Raw genomic sequence first — 22964 nt, forward strand, 5'->3', positions numbered from 1 at the left:
TCCAGCATTTTCCACTTTATCATCACTAATATCAACACTCTGCTTGCTCAGTGTAACTGGCGGGATATTAAAAGACATATTTCACTGCGGTTGTTATTACATGCGTCACGCACACACACACACACACACACAATGACTCATAAAGCATCGATGGGAGGGAAGCAATAAGGAAAATAAACAAGGGAAAATCTTGACCAGACAACTCGTACGGTACATCCAAACGTTAAGATTTGGCGTGACGTTATTTTGACGGAATTTGACAAGGACAAGACGGTCACAGTTCAGGGAGGAATCAATTTTGTGCTTAGGTTTGATCTGGTATGTTAGTTTGACATTAAATATTCCCGGGCTTTGATGATCCAGCGGTGCCAGAAATGGACATCAGTGATGCCGTTAACGGGTTACTAAATAACTTGTATGTTTCTGCATCAATATGTGTTGCTGCGGGTATTCTTTTCCAGCGACAAATATTCATCAAGATGAAGATGTCGGGTTTGGAGTCACTTTGGACCAGGGTTGGGCACATCAGGTCCTGGTGTTGAGGTCCTCGTGTTTACCAATGTTTGCAACATTGGCTAGACAGTGTGACCACGGAATTGATGAGTTCTATTTTTTTTTCTTCTTATATGGGAAAACATGTTTTGAAATCCAACCAAATTGTACAGATTCTGTTCAACTTTAGACATTGCACATAAAAATAACTCAATATCAAGTGAATAAAAAAGGCAGAATCCTGAGGTTGCTGACAAGTAAAGTTGGTCGTGTGAAGTCGACAGGGCCAGAGAAAAGAAGTACCCTTTATAAAGGTCACATACGTTATGAAAAGCAATTTGTCCGGTGTGACGCTGCTCACAGACACGAATCAGTCACTCGGGCCGACGAGGCGAGAGCACCTCATTAAGGTCAGGGACATGTGCTTGGAAAAAAAGGAGAAGGAAAAAAAAATGCCGGGTACGATATTGGTTTCAGAAAAAAAAGTACATTATGGAAGTTGATGAAAAGACAGATGTCATAAAAAGAAATAAAATCAGAGCAAAAAGCAAGACTGATGACAAAGACAGGGTACATGAAATGTGGCGGAACATAAATAAAATCAAGTCTGGCAAGGAAAAAAAAAAAGAAGAAGGCGACTGTGACGCGTTGATGCCACAGGGCAAGAGAAGTATGTTTGTCACTTATTGACATTCATTTCATTGCATTTTTATGACACGCAGCGCAACTGCGGCCTCAAGTTATGGCAGACCAGGGACCAAATGGACTTATAGATTCGCTATGGATTTTTTTTGTCAGCTGTCAAAATGATGCGGCCGCGAGTACTGCCAAAGATTCACAAACACGCATACACACACAAGCTCCAAATGTGGCCCACGGTGTATGTTCTATGTGAAAACCCACGCAAGCATGGGGCAAACATGCTAACATCATACAAAAGGACAGCGCTCAGGGCCAAACTTGAGGCAAACGTCCTTACTAGATCACTATGCTACCAAGCCACACTCGTCGACAACTGTAGCGGTGATTAAGTGCTGCGGCCAAGTGTTAAAACCCAAATAGAACCAATGTTTTTGCTGTCTTTATGGGGGCTCACAGTTCGCATTGACTTTTTTAGACTCTGGGCTCAACAAGTAACTCTGCGCCAAGTCACCATGGTTACAAAAGCAGTCAGTCGCATTGGTCCTGCACTGGCTCATTTGCATGAGTGTAATGTGAAATTCATTGACCACAAACATCTGTTTTGAATTGTCACACAAGCATAACAAGACGTTTACTATTAGTTTTAGTGCGCAGCAGGTAGATATTTTCAAAACTTACATAACTGTTTCACAATGTTAAAATGTAGTTTCAATCGTTGCCGGTCCAGTTACTAACTGTGAATAAAAGCTTTAACAACTCCTATTATTCGTTATGGGGGCATTTGAAATCAGACCAAAGTTGGCCCAGCATCCTCTACTGTATCATCCAATTGAATTTCAGTCTCTGCGTTCAAATTGGATGTCAACATTTTTTTGCTATCTGGCTATTGTCCTTGGCCGTGAGCCGGCCTGCCTCTCAGTGGCAGTCCGTGCGGACCTCCATCCATCTCAGCGTAAGTGGCGGAAGAATGAAATTGACATCAATGAAGAAGAAGCAGAAAGGCAAGAGCTGTAAAAAAAAAAAGTGACAAAAGAGCCAGTGAGAGCTTGTGTGCGCCGTCGCTCGGGGGGACAGTGCAATGTGTCACTAATCTATAGAAGGCAGGAACCCATGCCACAGCGCCTCAGGGGAGAACATCGGTCCAAATTAAATTCTTCACTCGCTGTCTCCGGGCGCTGCCTGCGGGTGTATCCCACGACCTCGGCAGAGAAGAGGCCATTATGAGGCGAAGAGACAGAAAGAGGAGAGGAAGGAGGCAGGTAAAGAAGGAAGGACACTGTTGTTTGAGAAGAAAATAAGTTTAAAACAAAACCCTTTATGAACCGGTTTACTTGCGTTTACTTCTTGTCACTAGGGATTGCGCTACACCGAGTCTCAGGGAGGCTCTGGTCCTGTCAGAAATCTGTGTAGCCGCAGTTGAGGTCCTCGAGCAGTTTATTTGGTTTTCTAAAATATTTTTATGAATTACTGTCTCAGCCCAGTTTTGGTCAGGACCCTCTTTTGCAAGAGAAAAAAAATCCTGGCGCCGCCCTTGCTTGTCACACTCTGCCAGACCTGGCTCAGCCTTTTAAAAGCAGTTTGGAAAAGAGGGCTAAAATGGGTCCTCAAATATTTTGAGTACCTCGTTTAAAAAAAAACAAAAAAAAAACACCTGGTGCTTTCTTCAGCCCCGAGTACCCGTTTATATATGTAGATATTTATTTCGTGCAAACTGTCAAGAAAAAGTCAAGCCAACTGCAGCAACAAGTGTTCATGCTATGCATGACAGGAACACATCATCAACGCGATAAGAAGGTCAACTTCAAAATAAACCTTACCTTACGAATTAACATCTGAACATCGATGCCTTGGGACGCTTTTACTTCTAAGTTGTTCCTGGCAGCGCGTCGCGACATGACGCTTTCTTGACTCGTATTCCCGACGGTAATTGGGGCTACTTTACATTGCAGTCACAAGCTGTTGCCATTGACATCAATGACACAACGTCGTCCTTAAATCAAGTTCAATCGCTACTTAAGGGTGTCAAAAAGATCTCTTATCATGCTGATGTTGTATTACACGTCACCTGTTGGCAGCGCTTAACAGAGGCTCCAGATAGCCGCTAAGCAAGTGCCTCTTATAGGCTGGCGAGAATTGTTGGATTGCTTTGCAAAACCAGTGAAAATAGGCAAAAATGACTCTGCCCACGTTGATGCGGACAGCCTGAGATCGTTGCCCTTCCTCAGTGATTGCTTTATAGCAAACCAGGCTCACTCAAATGTGCAGTTTTAGCCAGGCGAAATTGCTCGTGTGGTTGTGACGTCACTTCGACTCAGAAAAAAAATATGGGGTTGAGATTTGTCCAAAATCTATTTTGGTGGGAATGTGGGTTTTTTTCTTTGGTTTTTTTTTGTCTTCTGTGTCTTCGACCAAGCAAAAATATATCATTTTAATTTTTATCTGAATACCCGATCATTCGATAACATTTTCAAAAGGATATCCAAATACTGAAGTATTGGATAGCCGCAGCCCTAATGTACACACAAAACTTTACAAGTTAGACTTCTGTAACCCGTTATGCTTGTGTCTTTTATTCTACAAATAAATCTGGCAATGGCTGTGGATTAAAACATGTACTCTTTAAAGAGCGGACTTGGAAGATAAGACATTATGCAAATGACTAAGACTGCTGCAATAAAGCAAACAAAAGATGTTGCAAAGAAAAGAAGGAGCAGCGATCAAAGAGGAAATATTAAAGTGAGTCAGATAACAGGTGCTCGTGGTGTGTTCCATGGCCATGTGCAGACATTCAACGTGACAGAGTACAGCTTTCATATTTGCCATTGCCATCACTTGCAACATGAAGCATCTCGCTGCACATGAAACAGATGACAAGACGGTGTGGCAGTGCCTTCATCCTTCCTTGTATCCCTTTCATGCGTCTTATGCATGTCCACACCGCCGCTTCCGGAATATCAGTTGCTTTTTTTTTACTATCGGCCCCTGCGGGGATGGTGGAGGCGTCGCCGCGTCGACGACCTCGGCTGTGGCGCAGCATGTGGCTAACGACTACAGCTACCGTGTCCCCAGGCCCGTTTTCATTAAGTGCTCATCAGCGAGGCTCAGCGTGAAAGCCTGGGTCACGTGGCCACTCACGTACACGGGCCCGAGCATAGACATTTATGTAAAATCAAGCAAGCATTTTTGTGTATTTTACATGATTTTTCTGACTTTTCTTTAACTTGTTTTGTGCCGCAGAAGGGCTTTAGCGTGTTCGCCCACATCAAACCTAGATGCTCCTCCGCCTACAAACGTTGCAAATTAGGCTTGCAAAACACAAACAAGAGGGAGTTGCTGTTAGTGAGTCAAACCAAAAGCAAACCACTTTTACACATTTAGTCATATAGACAAATATATATATATCGATATATTTGGCCTTGTGGCCATACAGGATTACTTTTTACACGATATTGAAGTTAGTCTTTCAACATTTTTTATTCCAAAAGGTTTTCATGTGCTTGTTGTTCCACATATGCCTTTGTGGACTCTTGCTTTGTGCATTGGGAAGAGATGCACAGAAATGCTGCCAAAAACGGGTCCAAACATTTTTCTTAAAATGGAGAATCAGCACTAGAAGAAAGTGTCTTTCCTACAGCCGAACTTAAATCTGAACATTCAGTGACCTTTAAGACTCACAATGGCAAAGTAGGCATAGGTGTGATCTCATTTTATCAAAATGTGAAGAGCATGATGAAGAGGACTCTTTAAAAAGCAGTGGCCCGAAGGTCGGGGTCACCAGCGCGCGCCAGGTGGCCCCCAAGGAACCACATGAGTAGCCCTTGATCCTTTTCTCCAAATATCTCGCCAGCGACAGGAGACTGATATCCTCGAAATGTTGTACAAGTGATCATTTGAAAATGTGAACATTGGGCAGAGATTTACCGAAATAAAGTGCTGCATCTTGATATGTATCTTTTTCTCCAATTGTTGTGGGAAATGATCAACATGTCACTTCTTCAAGTGAATGTCATTCATGATTAATAATAACACAATCGAACGTTATTCAAGGGATTTGGTCAAAATTTCAGCAGTGTGTATCAAACTGTTAACCATTTGAATTGATCAAATACGCAAGTAGCTCTCGCCTTCAAAAAGGTTGGTGACGCCCTTGCTATGCCAATGCAAGACGATACTTGTGGTTTGCCTTTAATCCATTATTAATGCAGCAAAACTGAATAGGTCAAATTTACTGAGAACGCAACATAGGCCACAAATGGGTTTTTTTTTGTTTTGTTTTTTTGTCAAAGGTTATTCACCAACTTCCCCTGTTCATAGGGCAACTTCATCAGAATTCAGCCTTTTTAAAATGTTTTAAGCAAGCCAAAACCTCCCCAAAAAATGACCAACAAAGCGTGTGACTGCCCCAAAATGGCAACCGTGTGAGGATTCAATTTAACACGTCATCGTCATGGCTGAGCTCACCTATCAATTTCCCCATTTTCAGACGAACCAAACTGCCTTCATACAATAAAACAATCCTGTCCGTATTCCTGCCTCTATTTGTGCTTTCATCCATTTGTATACTGGAATACATGAGAAAATTTTGGAAGGATGGGATGCATTGTGGTCACCTACCAACTTAGCATTTCTAGTCGATCTAATATATATATACTGGGTCCTTGGGCAAGATCCTTCACGCTAATGCCTACCTCATACAATAATGAGAGACAATAAAATGAATGACATGCCGGCTCAGACGTCGCCCGGCCAAACAAGGTCTGCGTCAGGTGCTGGGGAACCAGAGCACCTTGATGAAAAATGGGCTACTGGAACAAAGCGGAGATGGGCTAGATGCGATAACATGGCTCTGTTGGAACGCTACTACTCAAGCAACCCTAGTCAGAGGGGTTACATGCAGAGAATGTGGGCTAAATGGTTACTTTGAAACCCACAGTCACGGTTGACCACGAAACAACTAGTAGCTCAGTGTTCCAACATCCACAAACGGCAACTGCTGTCACAACTTGAGATTGATGAGGTGCAACGCAGGTTCCATGGTGAAGGGCCCCAGGCTGCCAGATCAGAGGAGGAGGTCATACAAGAGATTGGGAGGCAAGCCCCAATGAATGCAGATGATGAGATTGGGAGGCCAGCCCCAATGAATGAAATGCTGAGCGAGGCAGCAACTGACCTGAAAGCTAAGATCATGGCGAGAATGAAAGCTGGGCAACCTAGAAACCGATTACAACGGCTATGTGAAGTACCACCTGAAAGTCTCATGGAAAGTGTGAATGCAGCACTGAGGGCGATCCCTACCGTAACAATCACGGAAACCAATGAGCTGATATACGCTTCAGCATCAGTGATCCTAGAGATGCTTGGCTATAAGACCAACCATGGAAGCCATGAGATACGTTACCCACCATGGAAAAGACGGTTGGAGGCTAAGATCAAGGCGGCTCGGAAAGATGTGAGTCAATTGACAGAGGCCCAGAGAGGTGTGATGAAAAGGCCGATACCCGAGAGGTACATCCAGATGACCATACCTGAAGCACTCGAAACTGCCAAACAAAGGCTCCAAGCCTTGTCCAGCCGCCTAAAGCGGTACACGAAAGAGAATTAGGCCAGACGAATAAACAGGCTGTTCGCAACACAACCTGCGAAAGTGTACGCTCAGTGGCAGGGTCCTAACAACAGAGCTGACCCACCAAGACTGGAAACTGAAAGGTACTGGAAAGGCATATGGGAGAAGGAGGTTGCACATAACAGCAGTGCACAATGGCTGGTGACCCTGTGAGAGGAGCACAGCGACCTCCCTGAACAGAACCCAGTTACCAAAACAGTGGCAGACATACAGGAAAGAGTCTCAGATATGAAGAACTGGACAGCACCAGGCCCGGACATGGTCCACACCTACTGGCTAAAGAAACTCACAGCACAAATGAACCAGCTGCTGAGGGATGGGACTCACCCAGGATGGCTAACCGAAGGGTGAACGATCCTGATCATGAAGGATCCCTCAAAGGGTGCAGTCCCATCCAACTATCGGCCAATAACCTGTCTCTCCACAACATGGAAGCTCATGTCAGGCATCATTGCGGCTAAGATAAGTGGACACATGGATCAATACATGAGCGAAGCACAGAAGGGCATTGGCAGAGATACCAGAGGAGCCAAACATCAGCTCCTGGTTGACAGAACAGTCGCACAAGACTGCAGGTCCTGACATACCAACCTGTGCACAGCCTGGATTGATTACAAGAAAGCCTATGACTCGATGCCACATACATGGATCACTGAATGCTTGGAGTTGTATAAGGTGAACAGGACCCTAAGAGCCTTCGTTGCAAACTCGATGAGGATGTGGAAAACCACACTTGAAGCCAATGGCAAGCCACTTACCCAAGTGTCCATCAAATGTGGCATATACCAAGGTGATGCACTCTCCCCACTGCTGTTCTACATAGGACTGAACCCCCTAAGCCAAGTAATCACCAAGACTATGGATACCACCTCAGAAATGGAGCTACGATCAGTCACCTCCTCTACATGGATGACATAAAGCTGTATGCTAAGAGCGAAAGGGACATAGACTCCCTGATCCACACAACCAGGATCTACAGCAGCGACATCGGGATGTCATTCGGGCTTGAGAAATGTAGTCGGATGGTGACTAAGAGAGGAAAGGTAGTCCGCACTGAAGGGGTCTCACTCCCTGAAGGAACAATAGCAGACATTGAGCACAGCTACAAGTACCTCGGTATACCACAAGCCAATGGCATCCTCGAACTGGCAACAAGGAAAGCGGCTACGGCCAAATACCTCCAGCGAGTGAGGCAAGTCCTAAGAAGCCAGCTCAATGACAAGAATAAGAATAAGCAATAAACAGCTATGCCCTGCCAGTGATCAGATACCCTGCCGGAATAATAAGATGGCCAAAGGAAGAGATTCAGACCATGGACGTTAAGACCCAAAAGCTCCTAACCATGCATGGAGGGTTCCATCCCAAATCCAGCACCCTGAGACTGTACGCAAGCCAAAAGGAAGGAGGCCGGGGACTAGTGAGTGTAAAAGCCACTGTCAAGGATGAAACATCCAAGCTCCATGAATACATCAAGGAGAAGGCTCCAACGGATGACGTACTCAGAGAATGTCTCAGACTATGGGGAACAGAGGATGAGGCGCTGCAAGAGGGACCATCATGGGAGGACAAGCCCCTACACGGGATGTACCACCGGACCATAACTGAAGTGGCTGATCTCAAGAAGTCCTATCAGTGGCTAGAGAGGGCTGGCCTGAAGGACAGCACAGAGGCACTCATCCTGGCTGCTCAGGAGCAGGCCCTGAGCACCAGAGCCATTGAGGCCCAGATATACCACACCAGACAAGACCCAAGGTGTAGGTTGTGCAAAGAGGCACCTGAGACGATCCAACACATAACTGCAGGGTGTAAGATGCTGGCAGGGAAAGCCTACATGGAACGTCATAACCAGGTGGCTGGCATAGTCTACCGAAACATCTGTGCGGAGTATGGACTGGAAACCCCAAGGTCAAAATGGGAAACACCTCCGAAGGTGGTGGAGAATGACAGAGCGAAGATCCTGTGGGACTTCCAGATCCAGACTGACAAGATGGTAATGGCGAACCAACCAGATATCGTGATCATAGATAAAGGGCAAAGGTGTCACGTTCCGTATTTGACAGCAGGGGGCAGGCGTTCTTGCTTGCCGCCTGCACACCTGCCACCCATTAGTTGACAATTGCACCTGCTATATCTAGGCACTCCGACAGTAAACTCACTGCCGGAGTATTCCATGCCGTGCCATTTGCTATCGTCTATTCCTTCTCGGTTAAAACTCTGACTTACTTGACTATATTGCGTGCCTTAATATTCCTCTCGTGTTTGATTGGTATTTTACTTAAGAACTTTCTCCTTGCCGTTTTTGTTTCGCAAGCGTTTTCTGTTATTTTCCTGGTCCTCTTTTTTGACCAGCGTTTTCTGTTGCTTCGTTATTATTTCCTGGCCCTCTTTTGACCAGCGTTTTCTGTTGTCCGTTTAGACGGGGATTTTGTGTTATAATAAATTTCATTTTTTATGACAAAATTCTTTTTCTGTGTCTGCTGTTTCGGGGATCCACTTACTTCTAGTAGTTGTGCACGAAGCGATTATTCTGTCGCTTCGGGCTCAACGTGACAGAATACTCCGGCCACCATGGATCCCGCAGACATAGAAAAGATTTTGTCCGCTCTGTCCCGTCAAGAGCAACAGACGAGTCAGCAGGGCCAAGCCATTAAGGAACTCCGCGGCGCGGTTTCCATGCTGGCTCATCGGTTCGATGATTACGAACCCCGTATTGTACGATTGGAGGAACGGAGAGCACCTCCCCCGGTGGTTCGTCATACCACCACTGAGGCACCCGTCTCCTTCCCCACAATGAGTAGGGAACCGTCGCTTCCACACCCCCCACGTTACGGGGGTGAGCACGGTCAGTGTGGGCACTTTCTCCACCAGTGCTCACTCGTCTTCGACCAGCAACCTTCCGTCTATGCTACTGATGACGCGAAGGTTGCTTATGTAATGAGCTTATTGACAGGTCAGGCGGCTCATGGGCTATCGCGATGAGCGACGCAAAGCCGAACCTCCGGTCTTCTTTCCCCGGCTTCGTAGCAGCGCTTCGCCGGGTGTTCCACCATCCCGTCCGGGGCAGAGAGGCTGAGGGCTCGAACTCCACCAGGGGAGGCGATCCGTAGCGGACTACTCGATTGAGTTCCGGATTTTGGCCGCCCAGAGTGGCTACGACGACAGGGCACTTTGTGGACTGTTTCGTCGCGGATTGAACACCCAGCTCAAGGACGAACTAGCGACCCGCGACAACAGTTCCGACCTGGAGGAGTTGATAGATCTCTCCCTACTGTTGGACAACCGCATGAGAGAGAGAAGCCGGGAGCGTGGAGGTGGTTGGTTCCCGTTCCGGCATGACACGCACCGTGGGGGATCCCGTGAGACGCTTCGGGCAGCTGGGTCCGGCTGGGACCACCCCCGATCTCGGAATGCTGTCACCGGGGAGGAACCGATGCAGCTGGGTGGCGGAAGTTCTGGATCGGAGGAGAGACGGCGCCGGTTCAACGATCGGGCCGGGTCTGACAGTGGTCTACAAGGACCTCACGTCGCTCCCGGTCCTCCGGAGCCTCAGCCGTCTACATTCACCGAGTACTGTGAGTCACGACCCCGCGCAGAGCCTCCCGAGCCTCGGCGAGTCGATTCCCGGCCGGGGCACCCCAAGAGACTGGAACTCGAAGGGGAGATCTATGGGGCGTCCCGGGCGCGGCGGATTAGGGCCCTGATAGACTCAGGGGCTGATGATTGTTTTATCGACACCGACCTTGCCTCAGAGTTGGGCTGTTTTATCGAGGAGTTGGCCGCGAAGAAGCGCGTTCATGATCTTGATGGGCGCCTCCTGGCGGTTGTAACACAAAGAACAGAACCACTAAAGCTCAAATTATCCGGGAACCATGTCGAACGCAGACGGTTTTATTTAATGCGGTCTCGAGCCGTTCCGGTTATTCTCGGCTTGCCCTGGCTCAAGACTCACAACCCCGTTATCTCCTGGGAGCGCCCGGCAATAGAGCTTTGGAGCCAGTATTGTTATGAGCGCTGTTTACAATCAGCCGTAGGGGGACGCGAACGTGCCGGTGACAACTCCCCTGAAACCATCTGCCTTGACGGAGTGCCAAATTGCTATTATGACTTACGACAGGTATTCAGTAAGGATCGCGCTCGCTCTTTGCCCCCGCATCGTCCATACGATTGCGCCATAGACCTGCAAGTGGGCGCTCCGCTGCCGAGTTCACAGCTATATCAGGTGTCTCAACCAGAACAAGAGGCATTAACGGAGTATATAAATAGCTCGCTCACTGCAGGTCTAATTAGACCATCGCGATCACCGTTAGGTGCGGGTTTCTTCTTTGTGGAGAAAAAGGACAAGTCGTTGCGACCGTGTGTAGACTATCGTGGGCTAAATGACATCACCACCAAAAATAAGTATCCGCTGCCTTTGTTGGACTCCGCCTTCGCTCCTTTGCAATCAGCCACCATTTTTTCAAAATTAGATTTACACAGTGCTTACCATTTGGTCCGCATTCGTGAAGGAGACGAATGGAAGACTGCTTTTAAGACCCCATTAGGTCATTTTGAATATTTAGTCATGCCTTTCGGGCTGACCAATGCTCCCGCCGTGTTCCAAAGCCTGATCAACGACGTGTTAAGGGACATGCTGAATATCTTCTGTTTCGTCTATCTTGATGATATATTAATTTTCTCCCGGTCGTTGCAAGAGCATAAACAGCACGTCAGACTTGTTTTACAGCGTTTATTGGAGAATAGGCTCTTTGTAAAGGCAGAAAAATGCGAGTTTCATGTTCCAACCATCTCCTTCCTGGGTTTTATCATTGAGCAGGGCAAGCTGAGAGCCGACCCCATCAAGACGAAGGCGGTGGTGGATTGGCCAACACCGTCTAACCGTAAGGAGCTACAGCGCTTCTTGGGGTTTGCAAATTTCTATAGGCGTTTCATTCGCGGCTATAGCCAAAAGGCACTCCCATTAACCCGACTGACGTCCATTAAAATCCCATTCAGATGGGACTCGGATGCGGACTCGGCATTCGCGAATTTAAAGGCAGCATTCACTAATCCCCCCGTGCTGCAACATCCTAACCCTGACCTCCCTTTCATCGTAGAAGTGGACGCATCGGATTCGGGAGTGGGGGCGGTTTTGTCCCAGCGTTCCCCGGTCGACCAGAAGTTGCACCCCTGCGCCTTTTTCTCTCGTCGACTCAGTGTCGCCGAATCGAACTACGACGTGGGCAATCGAGAACTGCTAGCTGTGGTCGCTGCTCTACAAGAATGGTGACACTGGCTCGAGGGGGCCAAAGAGCCATTCACTGTATACACGGACCATAAGAACCTGGAATATATCCGCTCCGCCAAAAGACTCAACTCCCGTCAGGCCCGGTGGGCCCTACTATTGACCCGGTTCAATTTCACCCTCACATACTGTCCGGGATCCAAGAACACCAAGCCCGATGCCCTTTCCCGTCTCCACGACCCCGCGGAAAGGGACCGGACGCCGGAGACCATTCTCCCGGCCCATTGCATCCTGGGGGCGTTGAGGTGGGAGATTGAGCGGAGGATAGAGGAAGCTCAAGATGGTGTCCAAGTCCCGGCTGAATGTCCCGCGGGGAAGCTGTTTGTGCCCCCACCGCTGCGTTCGGAGGTGTTGCAGTGGGGGCACGGGTCCAAGGTGGCTTGCCATCCTGGGGTGAACCGGACTGTGCATCTCATCGCCCAGCGGTTCTGGTGGCCGGAGCTCCGGAAGGATGTGGTGGAGTACATCAATGCCTGCTCCTCCTGCGCCTGCGGCAAGGCCTCGCATCGACCTCCGGCGGGATTGCTCCAGCCTTTACCCATTCCTCCCCGACCTTGGTCCCACATCGCCCTGGACTTTGTCACGGGCCTTCCTCCATCCCGGGGGCGGTCCGTCGTTCTCACTATTGTGGACCGATTCTCGAAAGCTGCCCACTTTATTCCCTTGTCCAAGTTGCCGTCGGCGTTGGAGACCGCCGACCTCCTCATCAAACACGTTTTCCGTCTCCATGGCATACCTTTGGACATAGTGTCGGACCGGGGGCCCCAGTTCGTGTCCCGAGTGTGGAAGCGGTTCTGCCGGTCCCTCGGGGCCACGGCCAGTCTGACCTCGGGATATCATCCTCGATCCAATGGACAAGCGGAGCGCGCCAACCAGGATCTGGGGGCAGCCCTCCGCTGTGTGTGTCTCCACCGTCCCTCCTCCTGGGCCGACCACTTACCTTGGGTGGAGTATGCACACAACACCCTCATCTCTTCAGCCACTGGCAGGTCCCACTTCATGACGGCCTACGGGTATCAACCACCGCTGTTCCCGTCCCAGGAGGGACAAATAGAGGTCCCTTCTGTGCAGTGCCACCTCAAGCGGGCCCATCACGTGTGGAGGGAGGCCAGAGCCGCACTGTCCCACACGGCGACCCGGAACCGGCAGATCGCGGACCGTCGTCGGCGCCCGGCACCAACCTACGAAGTGGGGCAGGAGGTGTGGCTGGCGACGAGGGACCTGCGCCTGGCCGGCACGTCCGCGAAATTGGGGCCCCGATTCACCGGGCCATTCGTGGTAGAGTCCGTCGTCAGCCCCGTCGTGGTCAAGCTCCGGCTGCCGGCCACCATGAAGGTTCACCCCGTGTTCCACGTCTCCCTGCTCAAACCGGTGGCGACCAGTCCCTTGGCTCCTTCTCCCACTCCGCCCCCTCCTCCGCGGGTCGTCGATGGTGACCCGGTGTACACGGTACGGGCCATCCTGGACTCTCGGCGCAGGGGAAAAGGTTTCCAGTATCTGGTCGACTGGGAGGGCTACGGGCCGGAGGATCGGCAATGGGCCCCCCGCTCCTGGATCCTTGATCCGTCCCTTCTTCGTGACTTCCACGCATCTCACTCGTCCAAACCGGGTAGGACGCCTCCCGTTGAGGGGGGGGGGGGGGGGGGGGGTACTGTCACGTTCCGTATTTGACATAATAAGATGGCCAAAGGAAGAGATTCAGACCATGGACGTTAAGACCCAAAAGCTCCTAACCATGCATGGAGGGTTCCATCCCAAATCCAGCACCCTGAGACTGTACGCAAGCCAAAAGGAAGGAGGCCGGGGACTAGTGAGTGTAAAAGCCACTGTCAAGGATGAAACATCCAAGCTCCATGAATACATCAAGGAGAAGGCTCCAACGGATGACGTACTCAGAGAATGTCTCAGACTATGGGGAACAGAGGATGAGGCGCTGCAAGAGGGACCATCATGGGAGGACAAGCCCCTACACGGGATGTACCACCGGACCATAACTGAAGTGGCTGATCTCAAGAAGTCCTATCAGTGGCTAGAGAGGGCTGGCCTGAAGGACAGCACAGAGGCACTCATCCTGGCTGCTCAGGAGCAGGCCCTGAGCACCAGAGCCATTGAGGCCCAGATATACCACACCAGACAAGACCCAAGGTGTAGGTTGTGCAAAGAGGCACCTGAGATGATCCAACACATAACTGCAGGGTGTAAGATGCTGGCAGGGAAAGCCTACATGGAACGTCATAACCAGGTGGCTGGCATAGTCTACCGAAACATCTGTGCGGAGTATGGACTGGAAACCCCAAGGTCAAAATGGGAAACACCTCCGAAGGTGGTGGAGAATGACAGAGCGAAGATCCTGTGGGACTTCCAGATCCAGACTGACAAGATGGTAATGGCGAACCAACCAGATATCGTGATCATAGATAAAGGGCAAAGGTGTCACGTTCCGTATTTGACAGCAGGGGGCAGGCGTTCTTGCTTGCCGCCTGCACACCTGCCACCCATTAGTTGACAATTGCACCTGCTATATCTAGGCACTCCGACAGTAAACTCACTGCCGGAGTATTCCATGCCGTGCCATTTGCTATCGTCTATTCCTTCTCGGTTAAAACTCTGACTTACTTGACTATATTGCGTGCCTTAATATTCCTCTCGTGTTTGATTGGTATTTTACTTAAGAACTTTCTCCTTGCCGTTTTTGTTTCGCAAGCGTTTTCTGTTATTTTCCTGGTCCTCTTTTTTGACCAGCGTTTTCTGTTGCTTCGTTATTATTTCCTGGCCCTCTTTTGACCAGCGTTTTCTGTTGTCTGTTTAGACGGGGATTTTGTGTTATAATAAATTTCATTTTTTATGACAAAATTCTTTTTCTGTGTCTGCTGTTTCGGGGATCCACTTACTTCTAGTAGTTGTGCACGAAGCGATTATTCTGTCGCTTCGGGCTCAACGTGACAAAAGGAAAGCCGTTGTAGTGGATGTAGCAGTCCCAAGTGATGGAAACATCAGAAAGAAGGAACATGAGAAACTCGAGAAATACCAAGGGCTCAGAGAGGAGCTGGAGAGAGCCTGGAAGGTAAAGGTGACAGTCATGCCTGTGGTGGTCGGAGCACTCGGGGCAGTGACCCCCAAACTAGATGAGTGGTTGCAACAGATCCCGGGAACAACATCGGACATCTCAGTCCAGAAATGTGCAGTGCTGGGAGCAGCAAGGATACTGCGCAGAACCCTCAAGCTTCCTGGCCTCTGGTAGAGGACCCGAGCTGAATGAGGGACCCGAGGGGTGAGATGAGGATTTTTATATATGATGGATTAACGAGTGAACTTCAAATGTATTTGAGAGAGAACAAAGGCAGAACGTTCTTGGAAGGAGACTAATAAGGGTGTAGGAAAAGTCGCAAAAAAAAACAAACCTCATTACCGTAAGTAAAAGTCAGGATGCAGTCAAAGATAAAAGTAGTGGAAAAATAGGATCGCTGGCATCGTTGTAATAAAGGGTCAGATGCTGTTGCTGCAATGCCCCACTTATTAAAGTCTGAAAATTGGCGCTTCTTTCTTTTAAGGACTTTCTGTTAAGTAGGGAGGTTTAAATCTCGAGTGACAAAACAGAGAGAGACTTACTTTGGCCACAGTTGAGGATGCCAGCCGCTGCGTGGCTGATCTGAATGCGGCTGTGTGCTGCTTTTTGTAAAGCTCCTCTGGACGCGTTTCTACCTGACACAACATAAACAGTATTTAGTCGAAATAACGTGGAGGGTGATTTCACTAAAAGAGAGCTTCAGTTATGCCGCCGCACGTGTGAAAAGGAGAGCAACAGTCGCCGTTGCATTTTTAGCAGTTTCTTCAACAGTACAAACAGTCAAACACACAAATCCAAAATTACAAAATGAGAACATCAACAAAGAGCCAAGGCAAGCCAAAACTCACATGCAGAAGCACACATGAAAGCTAACTGACCACGTCCTGATGTCGCTCACTATAGGTTACGCCCCTAAAAGGCACATAAAATGTTATAATTGTTGTGACTCAGCTTGTCATAACAAACAGTCATCACAGTGAATTTCTTAATATTCTACTTAGTTGTTTAGCAGGATAATTTACTATTGTATTGTGCCTTGAGATAAGAGTTTAATTTGTTCCATGACCACACCTGTAATAGTCTTTCTTCGCGGAGGTTAAAAAAAATCGTGTTCAAATACAGTATCAGTTGCTTCAAAGGCCAGCACGCTCATGCTATTCGCTTCCCATTATGTGTTAGCATTAAGCTAGCGGCAAAGCTTTGTACATCCCATCCATCTCCTGAACTGCTTATCCTCACCAGTGTCTGTTGAAAATCCATAATGTATAATTCCCTTTGCTTTATGTTTAGCTTGACAGTAAACTTCAACTGGGAGTATCAATTATCTAACTTGTAAATTAAGGTACAACTGTACCTGGTAATCTCCTGGGCTGGGTCCTTGTATGGACTCCTTGTTGAGGAAAATGCTGCTGCGTTTAGCGGTGGAGCCAAAGCCCCCTTTCCTGGCTCGCTCTGAATATGCCCTTTTCAAACTTTCCTGGGCCAAACCCAAGTCCAGGACATTGTAGGAGCCGGGACCTGGACACAGTACACTGGGGAATGTCACTTTGCCAACAAATGCAGTACTCGTGCAACACAGTGAATATTACTGTACACCCAAGTCAAAGATGCCCTCGCAATCGTGTACTTTTAGAGCACTCCCGCAAGAAATTTTATACTTTTGTTGTTTTCACAGTCTAAAGCAGTGTTTCCTAACCTAGTTGGGAATTGCTGGTCTGTAGTACTGTATTTTGTTGGCTTCACAAATAGCACTCCACCCATACTTTACCAAACAACTTTTGTGGCTTTATCAACTTCCCCCCAAATGTGTTTGATTACTTATGTAAATGTTGAGAGAACGCAATTAAACAACGCTAATGTGTTTGCATACAACCAGCAAAGACAATATTGCAACACAAATTAACACAAATGAGCAAATATTGCCCCTGCCGCCCCCTCAACCCTCCCCCAAAAAAAGAAAACTCGAATGTGATGCAGACTGAGCCAACACATTTGAGCTTTATGTAGCTCATTTGTCATTGATGCCAACCGCTTCTATCTGACTTTAAATGGAACACTTTAGGAAGATGTACTTTTTAGTGATTGTATTCAAACAGTTGTGTCTCTCTAATTGCCTGTCCACAAGTTGACAATTAAACACGTCATTTTGTTCGCCGGCTATATCCCAACATGCGCCTGTGAGCAAGCCCTTCTGAATTTACAAAGCAATGGTCATAGATGGCCGTCAGACCACACTGTAAGAAACCATACCATGTCAAGAGGTAAGCAGAGCTGCGCTGAGTTATGTTAGATGCAAAGATTTGCTTGAACTCACAGTATTAGCTTCTGATGAAACAGCAAATACTTGACAAGTTTTCAGGCACAAAGACATAATAACCTGGTGTGCAACCTCCGTTGCGGTTCGGCGGGAAACGTTCCGCTGTGACACCAAACAGGCTTTTGCGCACCCTCGTCGCATCGTGAGACATTTGAATGGCGCACCGCGGGTCATTATAGGCACCAACAGGGGGCGACTCTTCCTTGGCAAGCTTGAACCTCTAAAGGACAAAGCAGAGAAGGGGCAGGTCCCGATAGCACTCACCGAGGTCCACGTTAATGCTCATTTATCGCCGCTGGCATTTCATGGCAAGCATTTTAAGTCTAAAACCTCTCTCCAATGACTCCCTGACCATCTGAGATGCTAATGGGCTTCATCCAGGCACACACTTCGACAATAAATCACAAAGCAAGACCTCACTTCTTATTACACACAACACATAAGACCTAAACTCCTGCGGGCCCAAAAATAAGCACAGTTCTGGTGCCAGAGGAGGGTTTCTTTGGGAGGTTGTTTTTTTTCTCAGGCAAAAGCTATTTTAGCACCGCTCAAGTTGTGCTTGTCAAGCTCGACTCGATAGACCTTTCATCAGAGGTTCTCCGTGTCAGTCGCCGCGACGCAAAGTCAGCCTCAGCAGCACTTATAGCACACAGAGGCCACAAGGTTCAGCATAAGCACTGGAAAGCATTGGAATCAAGCGGCTGGATTTTACATGATTCATTTTCATGCTGCGTAATCCTGCATTTCTACCTCCTTAGGGGGTATATTATTGAAAATGGAATTTTTTAATGTCTTATATACAAATAGTTGGGTCTGCTTGCCCATCCATCAAGTGTGAAATGAAACAACTACTGTGTTTGTGAAAATGCTTCTTTGAGCGAGCCCTTTTGAACGTCTGACACTTGGAGCTACATAAGTTACAGAACAGCTAAGACTCTCCATAAGTTCCAGTAACAAGCCAAGCTAAAGTTAGCGCTTAAACAACATGCCAAGATCTTCATTTCTTCTTTCTTTTTTTTTCCTTTACTTTCTTTTTCTTTCTACTTTCTTCGATTTCAAGATCTTCATTTCAATTTGTGAATGGACAGGATCACTGGAATGCACTATATGCTAGACATTTTGACACTCTCGCGGCGCCATTTCTGAACAAATTCACACCCAAAAACAACCCAAAAACGTGTGCTTTGTTAGCAACAGATGAGCTATCACTTGACATCTTCCAAACATTCACAAAGACCGGAAAGGAATTGTTGCATGAATAACTGTGTTGTCACATAACCCGCTGTTTGAAGGCCACCACATTCAACGCATGTTACACATGCGAGGAGGCCCATCTGTCAGGCTCATGCTGTGCCTTTGCTCTTTTTTCCAAGTTTTCCTCTCCAAAAAAAAGAATCCCAACTGAGCACTTTACTGACGCTCATTTGAATTCTGTTGTCGAGCTTGTTTTCTTCCAAACCACACACACACACATACACACACACGCGCGCGCACACACACACACACACACCAAGTTCGAGAAAAATCCCACATGTGGTTATTGTCCAAATTATATTGCGGCAAAATTGTGAAGAGCCTATAGTTGAGGCGACAACTGGGCGGATTCCCACTGTTCCTCTTATCCTCTCATCCCTCCCTCAGTACCTCCTTATCTCATTTCCTCTCTATCCCTCCGCAAGAGAACACGCAGAGTCACACCGAGATGAACATATAAGAAAACTGTTGCCCGAGGTTCTAACGCCCCCCCCCCCCACACCCACACACACACTGCGCACAGCATGTGGTCAGGGAAATTAGGTCGGAAACTCTGCCTTCCATAGATGCACAATTGCGCTTTTGTGCCAGTGATGGCAAACTGTGAAAATTTAATGACAACACTATCAGCAGAAATTTACCTTATTCCCCTTTTCCACTGTATGGCATTGACTCGTAACCAACATTGGAATTTATACAGACCCAGTGTCTCCTTGTCATTGGAGATGTTGTTCCTTGCCCTGACTTGCTGTTCCTGTTCTTGACATGTGGGCGCTGTAGTATTATTAGACTCCACAGTCTCCACTTTGCTGCGGCGCCCCTTCAACTTCTCTTACATAAAATCTCTAAATGCAGGCTTTTACAGCAATGCATTTTTGTTTGGCAGTCATTTAAATAAGCACTTGAATGTGTGTTTCAAAACCCGCCTGCTTTTGAATGTGCTAATAAACTCATGTTCACCTCATCTCTGAGAATCGCACTGAAAAAAGGAGCTCAGCGTCAGGATCTGGGACACGTACGGAACAGCGTTCTCCTATGAGAAGTCGCTAATTGACTGCATTTATCTCCCAGATTATATCCGGGAAATATTTTCAGTGTTGGCACTATGCGGAGTAATGTCCCTAAATGCATCCAAATGGATCCTAATTTGCTTATCTGGGCCAATGGAATCAATAGTTTGTTTTCATCCTACGGCCACAATGAAGCCATATTGTGTGTCATCCTGTTGGAATTGTACCAGTCAAATACTAAGTGACAAAGTGAAATGAATGCACTGTGCTACTTAATGAGACGACTCCGGCGTGGGCTGCCATTGCAGCAAAATCTATCTTTGTTTATGAAGAGCGCATGTTGTACTATATGGTATGACACTTTATGATTATCCATCAAGTGCATACTGTACATTCTACAAATGTGGCAAAGCAAAGCAAAATTAAATAACATTTCCTACTTCCTACTTCACTTGAATTAAAGTTCCTCATCCGCTTGCTGTTCTTGTTGAGTCTTCTTGAGTGGTGTTTGCATTGTACCTCAGTCTGAGAAAGAAAGGCGGCGGTGACTTGATGCTTTTTGTCACTGAGCCTCTCAAACTGTCCTCTTATGTCATAGTGGCCAGGACCAGGAATGCCCTGTACAAAGACGAGTAAAGACAAATTAAAGCTGCAAGCAGCGATGAACGGGTCCTCGCACCCCCTTTTTTTTAATGGCCAATCTTCCAAATGATTATCAGTTAGACAGTACAGGCAAATTGCCCATCTCTCTGGACAGTGCCTCCCAACTTTTATATCTAGTTGAGGCACAAATTTAAAAAAAAAAAATCTATGGCACACCACCCAAAAAAAAAAAGTCAAAAGCATATGCAGTGTATTTTTTAAAAAAAACAGATGATGTCATCTAAATGTACATACTCGTGAAACCTGGACCTCACAGGAATTGAAGAAAGACAGCCAAGATTTGCTTCAACACCTTTGCCATTCGTGGAAGAGCATTTAATTGTTCTGCCTATCACTATACATTGCTGGCATAGATAGATGAACAAAGATTATTTATTATTAAAAAATATTATTTGTGGTAAATAAATAACAAAAATTCAACACAGGAAACTAATATGTCATGGCACAGTGGTTAAGTATCACTGGTTGAGGGTGCCTGCTTCTGACTGGGGCTCATTTGTTAAATTTTTCATGTGTCCTCTTATGAGACGTCCACCCAATTTTGGGCTAATCGGTGAAAATGGTGTCAGGGGTAATGTGTTTCCTATCGTTGCAGGGGGTGCTGTTGAGTGACTGTCGGAGTAGTGCTGTTGTGTACCCCTAAAGGAGGGGTGTCAAACTCATTTATGGCCCGGACCACATTTTAATTAATGTTTCACTTGGAGGGCTGTTATGACTGAAACCATATAAAGAATTCAAGAATAACTGTTGATTCAACTATTTTTTAAGCTACTATCATGAGGGGTTTGTAACAAGAAAATGTTTTGAATATACTGTAAATCTCATTTATTGCATATGAGAATTTAAAATGTTGGAAGACATTTTAGAAAGGATCATGGAAGTTGACATGTTTGAGCTGCACATAAAATGATGTGGCGGGCCAGATCTGGCCCCCAGGCCTTGAGTTTGACACCAGTGCCCTAAAGGTACTAATTGTACATTTTCAAGCTTGCAAAAATTCTGGGCAAGTTGAGACCCCGCAAAAAGGCCATTCATTCATCGTTTGTTCTGCAATTTTCACAGGCAAAACCAGAGTGGACAACAACCATGGCACATCCAAAAGGATGATTTTTTTTTCATTAAAAAATGACAGTTACAAACCGGACATAAAATGGGCTGGATATACGTGAGTTTCGGCAAAAATCTTGGGCAAAATCAATTTTCATTCAGGACTTCACTGCGCGTGTGCATGTGTGCGTGCTTGCCATGAACAAGGTTGTTATTGTCTGAGTATAATACTTCCCATGTACAAGAGAAAAAGCCATTTTCTAGCGCGACACTCACACAGGGCAGGGGACACTTCTTTTGATGGCTTTATGTGTAACACCTTTTGTTGCTCGTGCTTTTACGATTGACAAAAATCCAGGGGCTGCGTTCGCACCCCGCGGTCCTCGGCAAGAAGAAAAAAAATTGTTATGAAGGGAAGTGTGCGAAACAACATGGTGTGTGGCAAAGTAATAAATATATTTATAAAAATATATATAATCCTGAAAGCAAACACAACAACTCGAAGGCTGACTATTTTTAACAGAAGCTCTGCATTTGAAACTGACAATGTGAAGTTGGCAAGTCAATTTCGAGGCAATGTCTGCTGACAGCTGCATGCAGTGATGCATTATAGGAAGTGTGACACTAAGCGTGTCGAAGTGAAGTCTGTATTTGTGTAAGTACTGAAACTGCCTTTCTGTATTTGTATTTGGACATAAAACGTCAGTGGTTCCTTGACTTACAAGTTGAATTCATTCCGTCACGATGCTCAAAATTCAAAACTAGGGCAGTTTGATACTTTTTTTTTTTTTTGCAGACCGATACCAGTTTGAATATTCACTGTTTAAAAACTCATTGGGACTAAGTACTGATATCGAATTCTTAAAATTTGTTTTCATGATATACTTCCCCTTGTAAAATAGTCGCCCAAGTTATATTTCTATACTGTGTTGTAATTAAAAAAATTTTTAGTACCGGTAATCATAGTCGTAATAGTGTGAGTCAGGAGTGTTGCCCCTCTATTGCACCAATTTTCAAGGGGTTTCAAATATCACATGATAATGTGGAAAATGATAATGATGGTGAAAAGGACGATTCTCATAATCATCATCATCATAATGATGATGTTCACGGTGAACAGAAGGTTTGGGTTCTATTTCAGTTGGACGTTGCAACAGAGCGACGTGCACATTTCAAAGTGCAGCATGTCCAAAAGATGATTTAATGAGCTTCAGTGGGACAGCTAAGGTAGAAAGGTGTTTTGTCCTGTGTGTCCCCACTGTGACTAATGACCCATCTGCTTTACGGGTGCGTACGTTAACATAGTCCTGTGCTATGAGCTCCTAATGATGATGGATGGAAGCACAAGCATCACAGCGGGGAGGTCCAAATATACCATGGTAGCGTGCGTGTGGAAGGGCAAATTCTCAAAGTCACAGGTAAGTCCACTAAAATTTAAACGTGCTAAATTATGTTTTTAATGTTGGTGGAAAAGGTGGAAGGACAGAGAAAGAGGTATTAAGTGCTTGACAGAAGGAAGATGTTTCACTTCCTTGCGCGCGCGCGCACACACACACACACACACACAG

The 22964-nt window shown here is 46.7% G+C and overlaps 1 protein-coding gene across 1 annotated transcript in view; it reads right to left on the reverse strand.

Moving 5' to 3' along the window:
* Window positions 1-22964, reverse strand: part of stpg2 (sperm-tail PG-rich repeat containing 2) — a 41504-nt gene that overhangs the window by 12233 nt on the left and 6307 nt on the right. Inside the window, exons 7-10 of the mRNA XM_086111664.1 lie at window positions 20206-20304; window positions 17483-17642; window positions 16460-16623; window positions 15648-15740 (exon numbers count right to left, since the gene is read on the reverse strand). Coding sequence (XP_085967790.1) covers window positions 15648-15740; window positions 16460-16623; window positions 17483-17642; window positions 20206-20304 — 516 coding nt within the window. The remainder of the gene's footprint in view (window positions 1-15647; window positions 15741-16459; window positions 16624-17482; window positions 17643-20205; window positions 20305-22964) is intronic.

The sequence above is a fragment of the Hippocampus guttulatus genome, chromosome 5, assembly GCF_054856545.1.
Source record: "Hippocampus guttulatus isolate MCC_2025c chromosome 5, RoL_Hgut_1.0, whole genome shotgun sequence".
NCBI classification, from domain to species: Eukaryota; Metazoa; Chordata; class Actinopteri; order Syngnathiformes; family Syngnathidae; genus Hippocampus; species Hippocampus guttulatus.